Genomic DNA, 11,204 nt, shown 5'->3' with positions numbered 1-11,204 from the left:
GCTCTTTCTTTGAGATTTCCTGAGTGTGGTTGGATTTCTGCCAATTGTCACATCTTTCTGCTCCCAGCCACTGTGGTGAAAGAGGCCCAAAGAAGACTGGAGATGTATCCAGCCATTCCTTGGACAGTCTATGGAACACACAGTTCTAATGAAGTTTTAATTAGATGCTGCTCTCCCCTACGACCAGAGGCAGAGTTTTAACAAGTCTAAGTTCTAATTATATTTAATTAGCCTTTATATTCATGAACGGGGCAACCTCCACTCTACAAAATGGAGTGAGAGCTTGTACTGGGCAAAAGCAGAAGGGTGGGTTTCGTAAAGCAGGGAGACAAAACTATTGGATAGGAGCTGGCAGTTCGACAGCAGCTTACTTCAGGTCACTTTTCTTATGAGGTTGAAGCAGGGGGACTTAGTCAAGCTCGGGCAGTTTGGGCTCTGGCTGCTGCGTATTTCCTGTGTTTAGGAGAAACTGGTCCATTTGTGGATCCCTTTGCTTCCTTAAGTATCCATGTGAGCTGGCTATGGGGTACATACCTGTAATCTTCCTGTCCATTGCATGTCTACTACTGGGAACCACGCAAGTTTCTTTAAAATGGTCTTTCCAAATATTCCCATTTTATGCAAGCAACTTACTCTCCTAGTATCCTCTTCATATTTTTCCCATTACTTATTACAAGGGTATGTTATGGCACACACACAGAGAGGTGCCCAGGAAACAGATTTTCAGACCAAGGTAGTGAAAACTGTTAGTAATTGGGAATTTATATGATTTGTATAAAACAATAAAGCTATCCTTAGGCCAAAATGCTATCACTCAAGTACCATGTTTTCTTAAATGTAGACTTTCTGGGTAAAATGCCAGTAAGACCATTTTCCAGTTCATACCATCTATTGGATTCCCTAGTTGAAAGTTCAATCCTGCCTTCCCTTGGGGTCTTGTCCTTTTTCCCTTTCCTGTGTTCCCTTTAAGATGATGAAATGCCACCTGTGACATCTCCCTACCCTTCTACCTTGGGCTTCTCTGCATGCTGACTGGTATGTGGTCAGCCTGACTTGGATCTCTGGTTCCAGGAAGGCTGCTCTTTGCTGCATTCTAGATAAGAGATGTTCCAGGATAAGTCTGCCGTCTGCTGTCTGCTGTGTCCAGATAATTCTAGGGCTTTCCCAACACCTGCAGGAAGTGCCTGTAATCAGCAAACACCTGAGGCCATACAGGCAGCATCTGGTACCAGTACCACCAGAGGTCATTGTGCTCTAATATGGTTCTGCATTGGGCACAGATTTAAATAAAGGTGCTACGTGCTGACCACGGACTAATCTCAATCCAGGCATACTGGATTCTTTTTTGTTGGTTTGTTTTTGTTTTTTTGTTTTTTTTTTTCCAAGACAAGAGTTTCTCTTTGCAGCTCTGAGTGGCTTGAACTCATAGATCCGACTACTTCTGCTTCCCAAGTGCTGGGATTAAAGGTGTATGCCACCATCCCGGGCTTTGTTGAACTTAATTCTATGTGGATAATGTATAGGTGGTGTCACGAAAAAGATTTACCCAGGCAGATAAAAATGGAGCTTGTCCTATAAGCACCAAATGTCGCCACTGCCACTTACCCTGAGAAAACTGTGTCCTAGTTTGCTTTCTGATGTCATTAAACACCGTGATCAGAAGCAGCTTGAGGAGGAGAGGGTTTATTTCTTCTTACAACTTACAGTCCATCCTGTAGGAAATTCTAGTTAGGAATTCAAATCAAAGACCTAGAAGCTGAAACTGAAGCAGAGGCCACAGAGGAACACTACTCACTGGCTTACTTTCATGGCTAACCCAGGCTGCTTTTTTATACAACCTAGGACCACCTGCATGGGCATGCTACCACCATAGCTGGCTGGACCCTCCAACATCTATTGTTAATCCAGAATATCCTGCATACCCTTGCCTAAAGGCAATCTGAGGGGGGCATTTTCTCAATCGAGGTTCCCTCCTCCCAGATGGCTCTAGATTGTGTCATCTTGACAAAAAAAAGAAGAAAAACTTAACCAACACAAGGTTAGTCCTGGGTTAGTCCATGGTGGGTTCTAGAGCCCGACTGCCTGGACAGCGTCCATTGCTCAGGTGCCAGTTACCTCTGTGACACTGAAACGTGTTGTCAAACCTCCCAGTGCCTCAGTTTTCTCCTCTGTAAAAGGGAGATAGTAGTACAGCTTACCTCGGGGATTTTTGTTTGTTTGCTTTTGATTTTTTGGAGACAGGATTACTCTGTGTAGCTTTGGAGCCTGTCCTGGAACTGGATCTATAGACCAGGCTGGACTCGAACTCATAGAGATCTGCCTACCTCTGCCACCACCACCTGGTCTGCAGGGAATTTAAAGATGAATATTAAATGGATAATTTCAAATATGGGCAACACCACCTGTCATAGAGTAAGTGCTGGTGTATAGTTATGTTAAGTGGAAGGAAACTCTTTTTGTTTCTAGGGCTGAGTGTTCTGGAGTCTGAGCACCAAGCTGAAGACATGCCTGGAGAGGCCAGTAGATGAGGGTGCCAGTATCAACTAGACACAAACTACTGTCATCTGGGAAGAGGAAACTTCAAAAGCCGGACATGGTGGCACACGCCTTTAATCCCAGCACTTGGGAGGCAGAGGCAGGTGGATCTCTATGAGTTCGAGACCAGCCTGGTCTACAGAGCAAGATCCAGGACAGCCAGGGCTGTTACACAGAGAAAACGTGTCTTGAAAAACCAAAAGAAAGAAAACACACTGAGCAAAGCCCTAAGCAACATTACTCCCTCTGCATCAATTCGTGCTTTGAGTTACTTCCTTCATTTCTTTCAATGGGCTGTGATGTGGAAGTGTAAGCCAAACCAACTCTTTCCTCCTTAAGGTGCTTCTGGTCACGGTGTTTCATCACAGCAATAGAAACTCTAACAGGACAGTGAATAAGCTAAACATGAGCCATAATTAGGCAAGATTGCATCCCTCCTGGGTCTGAACATAAACTGGGGTCTTAGACTATTCCCTCAAGATTCAGATAGTTCTAGAAAGAAATACCCCAGCCTTTCAGATAACCCCTGCCTCCCATTTGTGCCACGTGTCCTGTGCCACATGCCACTTAACCACTTGCCCAGACTGAGGTCTCAACCGTCTTGCTAGAGTTAAAGACCATGCTGAATGGAGCTCTTTCTGCAGCAGAAGAGGGGGATCATGTCAATGGCAGCAGTGGCTCTTCTTGGAGCCTTACAGCATACACAAGGGCACACTGAAAAGTGAAAACCAATCATGGTAACACATAGGCACGTCAACCTCAACTCAGTAATTTGAGTGTTTCATACTCTACTGGTCCTACCACAGATAGTTTTGGTGGCCTCAGTATACCATCCCTTGCCTCCACATCAGGACAAAAGCCAAATCTGGTTCATCTATAAATAATGTTCTGACCAAATAAGATAGAGAGCATGCATGATAAGCATCAAGATTTCTGAAGAACAGATCATATCATTCTCTTATGGTTACACAAATGGCAGAAGCATCCGAAATTCAAAATATACCTGCTGTCTTTCTTTTTCCTGTCACTGTGATAAAATACCCTGACAAAAAGCAACCTAAGGGAAAACACGTGTATTTGGCCTGAGAGTCTGAAGATGTAGTCCATCATGGAAGGGAAGTAAGCCCTCGTTACAGGAGTTGACCATGTTGCATCCAGTATGGAAGCAGAGTCCTATGAATACTGTGCTCAGCTAGCAGTCTCCTGTTTGTGCAGTCTGGGATTCAAGCTCAGGAAATGATGCCATCCACGTTGGAGGCAGGTCTTATCACCTCAAGTAACCTAATCAAAATAATCCCTCCCGGGCATGGCCTCAGGCAATCTAATCTAGAAATCCCCTCCCGGACATACACAGAGGCTTATCTTCCAGATGACTCTAGGTCCTACCAAGTGGACACTCAATATAAACCACCACAGCTGCTAATAACGCAAGGATGCTTTTTGAATGCCACTGGCATTTCTAAAGGCTCCAAAGGACAATCCTTAATCTTGGAATAAAAACACATAGGTTGGGATTGGAGAGAAAGCCAAGCAGCTAAGAGTGCACACTGCTCTTGGGGAAGACCCAAGTTTGATATCTAGTACCCACAATTAGGCAGGTCACAACTACGGTAACTCTAGCTCTAGAGGATTCAGTGGCCTCTTCTGACCTCCTTGAGCACTGCGCGCGCACACACACACACACACACACACACACACACACACACACACACTTATAAATCTAAAAAAAAAGTGTTTTCTAAAATCAGAGTGAGTCCATATAAAGATCAGAGATTATTTGAGTAAATACCTAGAAGTTGAACTCATTTCTAAGCAGACCTTGAGTGTTGTTAATGAATCTGAACAGTGACTGACATACACCAGGCTTTCATTAAACACATGATGACTAAATGAACATCAACAAGGGCGCCATGGTTGAAAGGGCAAGTGACATTTATGAGAATGAGTCTGAAACATTGTAAAACAAGATGCTTACTCAACACAGTTAGTATTGCACATCAATTGTTTATTAAGCATTGAGCCACATAGGACAAGCTAACTGCCATATAGTCGGAAGGTAAGAGCAAAGACTTTCCTGGAAAATGAAGTAAGCCTTTCCTGCCACCAAAGGCTTTATGAACACAAAGACATGTTATTATCAACAAAAATCACAGCCAAATAAAAAAACAAGGGCTAGAGCCACTGGCATCAGCTCTGCGCACAGAAAACATATCTCCCTGCATAATACAGAAACTACTTCTTTACTGACAAGTCACTAAAAAGTCAGTCACAGGTTTCTGGTTAGTTTTGGAGACAGACACGAAGCCACATACAACCGTGATTTCACGAAGACGGGGTGGTGATTAGTTTTCTCTCATTCCACTTTGCGGGTCTACTTCTTTTCAACTTTTGATCTCTACAGGAAAAAAAAAAGGCACAAACTTAGGGGCTAGCTTAGAAAACACAAAGAGTGGCAGTGTGGCCCAGTGGTGGTGCGCCTGTCTAGAAGGCACAAGATCCACAAATATGAAAATAAAATAATAAAAGTAAGAATTCTGTATACTTTTAAATTGAGTACAGAGAAGGATTATTCTATGTTTGCAGTTACAATACAATAAGTAGTTTTAACTGAAGAGTTTAGGCGAGGCGGCGGTGGCGCCGCATGCACGCCTTTGATCCCAGCACTCGGGAGGCAGAGGCAGGCGGGTCTCTGAGTTCGAGGCCAGCCTGGTCTACAAAGCGAGTTCCAAGACAGCTAAGGACACACAGAGAAACTGTGTCTCAAAAACCAAACAATGTGGTTATGTTGCCAATCTGATATTTCTAATGATAAGTATCACTGTAACTGTAAGCAGCCTGGAGGCTTTGCCCTTCTTTACCATCACAATTTTGATCGTCGCTGCCAAAGTAAATCAGTCACATGAAAGTCCCATTCATTGTTTTCTTGGTCAATGCTGCTTGGGGAAATCTGGAGGGGGACGTAGAGAGCAAGATCTCTACGTTATTATGTCTCATCTCACAGAAGTGAATACAAATTCACTCTGTAACATCATTACACGTAGCGTTCTTTCTGCTTCTCCCGAATGGACATGCTACGGTTTTCTCTGCCTCATGTTACAATGGAGCCCAGCCCCACAGCACTGAGTGGCCAAGCTGGGACGGAGCGGGACTCCTGAGGCCAGGAGGACAGCATGTTCCTGGCAGAGCCAGCTTACCTGAAGCAGCTCTGCTTTCACTCCTTCTCAGCTCTCAGCACGCTGCTTGCCAGCTCTCGGATGTGCTCCCAGGCCAGCTGCACGTGGATAGACTCCACAGTGCGGGAGCACACAGCAAAGCGGAGCACAAACTTGTCTCGGAGATGACAGGGAACCAAGTGGATTTTCTTGGCGCTGTTTATCCTTTGTAAAAGAGTTTCGTTCAGCTGGTTGGAGCCCTGGGGTAATTAGAAAGCGGATCCATCATGGAACACAAAGTCTGGGTATCACCCAGAAATGGTAGACAACCAAGAAATCATCTTTACTTTTCATTTTGTGTGTAAGATGTCAGAAAGCTTGATGAAATAACACAGGCTAACAGAACTTATGGGATTGCTTCTCCCTGTGACACTACTTCTCCATGATCTGTGCTATCAGGAGGTGACCTTCCCATCCTCCCACTTTGTTTAAGAACGATAAAGGTTGGTAGGGGCAATGTCAAAAAACAGGTGAGCATAAACAATGGAACTGGGTCTCTGGTGCACTAAAACAGCTTTAGGGACCTTGGGACCCACAGGAGATCTTAACAACATAGATAATGGAACACCACAGCCAGGCTGTTGTGAGAATCTGGAAAGGACATCTGTAAGTGCAGGAACAGGAGATCACGGATGATCTCTATACAGCCTCTCCAGAAAGAGAATAGTCAACCAGCTGGGGACAGAGAGGCCCAAGTCCTCCACTCCCAATGACTGACCAGAGATAAGAAGGCCTTATCAACCAACACACAGAAGCCTTCACTTTCTGTCTGGGCCCCCAAGTTCTTTGCCTATTTTTTCCTTCACTCTCTGTATAAGTTGTCATGAAGTGGCTCCCTGCCTGCCAAGCCTTTCAGTTTAGCAAAATATAGAAGAAGGTGGACACGGGCATCACTCCCTAGTCATAAGACCCTTGCAAGGTTGGACCACTTATTCTGGACTTCAAGGGTCGAGATGTAGGAAGATGCATGGGAAGGAAAGTGTCCTCTTGGTCTGGACAATGGTAGCTGAACACCCGCTGGATACAGAAAACTGCTCTTGGCCTTGGATAGATCCATGTGCCTCTAGACTTTGAGTGTAACTCCCAAGAAAATCTTAAGTGCACAGCAAGGAACTACAGGCTATTCAGAATGTTGGTGCCACGTCTGGATAATGAGGTCCTGTTCAAGGAAGATGGAGACATGAGACGATAACACAGACAACAAAAACCAAGGATTTAGGAAAAGTTGTTTGCCATTTTCAATTGCTTTGGATCAGACAGGATTTCCATAAAGTAGGAGCAGAAAGCCCACAGAAATGATTAGAACTACAACCATGAAAAAGGCAAAAGTAAGGCAAGTAAGATTAGAGGAGTCTGGCCAGGGAGAAAGGAACAACCATGCCATGGAATGTCACATACTTTAGGCCCAATAAAGGGCCACAGGGCCAGAAATACAGCTTAGTGGCAGAGCACTTGCCTAGCACACGTGAGACTTGGGTTTCAATTCCCAGTGACACAAAAATGAATTTTATGTGGCGAGTGCTGTTTTTAGCCAGCAGAGTGGTGTGCACGTGTAACCTCACCTCTTGAGAGCTGAAGATGAGAGAATCAGTTCAAGAGAGTCCTTGGCTACAGTCAGTTTGAGGGTAGGTAGCCTGGGCTATACAAGATCCTGTCTCAATAAGTCAGTACCATAATATGTGCTTGTTGAAACCATCAAGGATAGAGAAGACTGAAAACTCAGACTGGAGAAAACAAAGATAAGGGGGGAAATTATACTGTGTAGTTATATAGGCAGAAAAAGGAGGACTCGTGTTTAGTTAATGGCTGCCTTAAGAAAAAGGTGTAAGCTGGGCGGTAGTGGTGATTGATGGTGGTGGTGGTAGTGGTGGCGGCGGCGGCGGCGGCGGCACACACCTTTGATCCCAGCACTTGGGAGGCAGAGGCAGGCGGATCTCTGAGTTTGAGGGCAGCCTGGTCTACAGAGTGAGTTCCAGGACAGTCAGGGCTACACAGAGAAACTTTGTCTCAAAAAACCAAGAAAAGGAAAAGGTGTACTCATGGGAAGGAGACAGTAAAAGTTCACAGAAGAAAGGCTTTGGAGGGTTTTGCAAGTGAGGGCTGTACACACTACCAGGCATGTGAGAAGGAGGAGAAACTGAGGCAAAGTGTATTTGGCATAATCTTCAATTATGCAGATCCAGTAATAGTCTTAGCCCTGACAACACCAGGTCAAGAGTGAAGCAGACAATCACAAGGGCGTTATTATACAGAGGTCTTTGGGGAAAACAGACATTCTACATTATATTGAGGAGATGGCCTCCCAGCCCTGTAGCTATAACAAAAAAATCACTCAAATAGACAAGTTACAAGCCAAAGTGAATTACATCTCAATAAAAATCAAAATATAAGCAGCCTACAAAACTGAAAATATCCTGCAGCAACATCCTATGACAATAAAAACAAATACCTCCTTGGGGGACAAAGAAGTCAACACAATGCCAACACCAATGTTGGTAGACCTGCCACATCCCATGGTCCACACACCAGACTCCGGGGACATGGATACCTTGAGGCATCCTACACAGGCTGCATACGGCCTGCACGTCTTCCCAAACATCCCATTTTCTACTTGCAGAAAGCCTAGGGCTCCTCACAACACTAATGCTTACTGCTTTTAGGATTTCCTAGGTTTGGGTTTCATCTCAAACTCTTAAGAATCAAAATGTGGGAAGGAGAGAGAGTAGTGCATGGAGGTGCAGCATCATGAAATTGATGTAGCCCAGATTGCTCCTTCTCATGATTGCTGTCTAGACTCGGACAAAGAGGCCTCCTGGCAAGCCCTAGAACTGATTCAGAAACTTCCAGTCAACTGTCGTGGTATGCATCTGTAGACCCAGATACTTGGGAGGATTGCAAGTTTCAGGTCAGCCTGGGTAACATCATGAGGCCTTTGTCTCTCTCTCTCTCTCTTTTTTTTTTAAAAAAGAGGGGGGGAGGAGGAGAAAAAAGGAGGGAGGGTCTGTGACTGTAGTATAGTGTAGACTTGTCTAGCATGTGTGAAGTTCTGGGTCCCATCCCAGGACTGTAAAAAGAAGAAGAGGAAGGAGAGGAGCAAGAAAACAAAACGTAAAATTGTTGGCCTATTAAAAGCCGTCTCTGTAATGGCCAGAGCATCTGGTTTCATTTATAAGATGGTGATGAGCAGGGGCCTTTTGAGTAACATGGCTGTGTAAGTCTCTGCAAAGATAGCTTACTCCCTTGCCTGTCTGGGCAGGCTTCCCTCACGAAGTGAACACACAGCCCAGGTGCCCCCTTTGGGCAGGAATCTTGCCGAGGTATATATAGCTGGATGACTGGGACAGTGGAGTTTGTTTATCCAACCAGATCCCAGATGTGCTGATGCTGTGTGTCCACAGGTGACCTGGTTCCTGAGGCCACAGACAACTCAGCAGAGGAGTACAGTTCCAGAGGTATTGGATGGACTCTTGGCATGGGGTCAAGAGGAAGGCATCCAATCACATCTGAGGAAACTGGGCAGCAAGTCCATGGAAGAGAGTGTACGAGGCCAGTCAGCTAGCCAGCACCGCCTGCTAAGCACCACGGGTCATGTTCTGTAGCCCTTGGCAACTGGTACACAACTTTGCACGTGGATGTCACGAATAATATTTTATCTCATCAACGAAAACAAAGATGGCTGAAATTGGCATAGCATACCTTAAGCCGGAAGCAGACCAGCCCAAGAACGACTTCTGTGCAGATCTCAAAGCGAGGGTCCTGGCGTACCAGAGACTCAAACTCATGAGACAGTGCCACGTGCTAGAAACAAGAAGGGAAACTCCTGTCTTTCTCATCGCAACTTCAGCCTCCCCCTGGCCACCCCGCACCCTACAGGACTGTACTTCTGTTATATATTTCTATTATATATTCACATGCTCTGAGCAATGTCTGTCTCCCTCACTAGCATCTCCCACACAGGTGGAGAGGGCTCAACTGCCCTATACCACGAGGTATACCACAGTTTCCTCAGAAAAAACACTCATTTTCTTCTGTCCATGGATCTATGGTTTTGTTGTTGTTGTTGTTGTTTGTTTTTGTTTTTTGAGGTAGGGTTTTTCTGTGTTGTTTTAGTGCCTGTCCTGGATCTTGCTTTGTAGACCGGGCTGCTCTTGAACTCACAGAGATCTGCCTGCCCCGGCCTCCCAAGTGCTGGGAGTAAAGGCGTGCGCCACCGCCACCCGGCTGATCTATGTTTTAAACCCCCCTTTCTTTTATAATTTTATAATAAACCTCATAAGGAAGTTATTGAAGATTCTAGAAGAAACAAAGGCTATATCTAGCTGCTTTGCCCTCCTCATGACAGCTTAAAATATTGTGATACAGGGATGTTACTTTGCTAATTTGCAGAGAGTAAAATGAGGCTCAGGGGGAGAGAATAAGTGTCATAACCAAGGCCTTATGGTCATGCCTTGGCTCAGATGGGATTCACAGCAGCTGCCTAAGACTGGAACATCACTTTCTGATTGCAACAGATAGGTAGGAAGCACTCCAACCTGCTGTATTCAAGAACTTTGTGCTCTCTGGCATATTGGTGCATGCCTTTAATCCCAGCACCTAGGAAACTGAGGTAGGCAGACCTCTATGAGTCTGAGGCCAACCTGGTCTACATACTGAGCTGCAGACCAACCAAGGCTACACAGTGAGACCTTATCTCCAAAATAAGAAATAAAATAAAGTTTTGTGCTCATGTTGAACGCTTGAGCTTATTTGATCTCTAGATGTTTACAGAACTCAAAAGTTGATTAAAACCACATATGATCTGCAGAGAACACACTCAATCACTGTCCATGTACACACGTAGCTAATTGAAACCTGCTGGCACCCAGCACTGGCTGCCACAGGGTAGCCGCTTAAGAGGAGCCGAAGGACACAGGCTTGTTGGGACTGAAGCACCGTAGAAGCAATTGCCTCTAGTCAGCCCACCAGGGGGCACCAAAGATTCAGGATGAAAAACTCTCTTCGATGAGCTCAGGCCTAAGAACACGCGCTTTGACCGTTCCTACAGTCTTTTGTTAGGACAGGATTGAGGCCTTTCCAGAAAGAGGTGTGGTGTGTTTTTAACCTGGCACAGCCTAATCTCAGTGAGTTGTCCTGAACTGAAAGTCATCATCACCTTCGACTGATAAACCACTCTGGGATCTTTTCTTATTACACCAAGTTGACTCACCCTCATTTTTTTTTTTCCTTTTGCAATTGGATCAGGGACTATCCTAGAAATCTACACACACCCCTCGGTTTCTAGCTCTTTCTCCTGTGTAGCTTCTCACAATGCTTGATGTCTGCATACATGTCCTTACAACAGGTCTGTGATCAGGACAGATGCCAGCGTGCTGCGCGTGACACGTGACAGATACTCTGGAAACAAACGCTTTTGCTTTTCTGCATCCTTGTCACAGAAGAGGAGCCTGGAGACATTCA

At 45.2% G+C, this 11,204-nt stretch overlaps 1 protein-coding gene across 2 annotated transcripts in view; it reads right to left on the bottom strand.

Moving 5' to 3' along the window:
* Positions 1-4,519: 4,519 nt before the first annotated feature.
* Ddc (dopa decarboxylase) overlaps positions 4,520-11,204 on the bottom strand; it is an 87,272-nt gene continuing 80,587 nt past the window's right edge. For both annotated transcript variants that reach the window (XM_037208972.1, XM_028882965.2), the window contains exons 13-15: positions 9,444-9,545; positions 5,730-5,947; positions 4,520-4,930 (exon numbers count right to left, since the gene is read on the bottom strand). In XM_037208972.1, the coding sequence (XP_037064867.1) occupies positions 5,747-5,947; positions 9,444-9,545 (303 nt within the window). In that variant the 3' untranslated portion in view covers positions 4,520-4,930; positions 5,730-5,746. The remainder of the gene's footprint in view (positions 4,931-5,729; positions 5,948-9,443; positions 9,546-11,204) is intronic.

The sequence above is a fragment of the Peromyscus leucopus genome, chromosome 10, assembly GCF_004664715.2.
Source record: "Peromyscus leucopus breed LL Stock chromosome 10, UCI_PerLeu_2.1, whole genome shotgun sequence".
In the NCBI taxonomy this organism is placed as follows: Eukaryota; Metazoa; Chordata; class Mammalia; order Rodentia; family Cricetidae; genus Peromyscus; species Peromyscus leucopus.
Note: the sequence above shows the minus strand (reverse complement) of the source record. Positions and strands in the feature narration are given on the sequence as shown.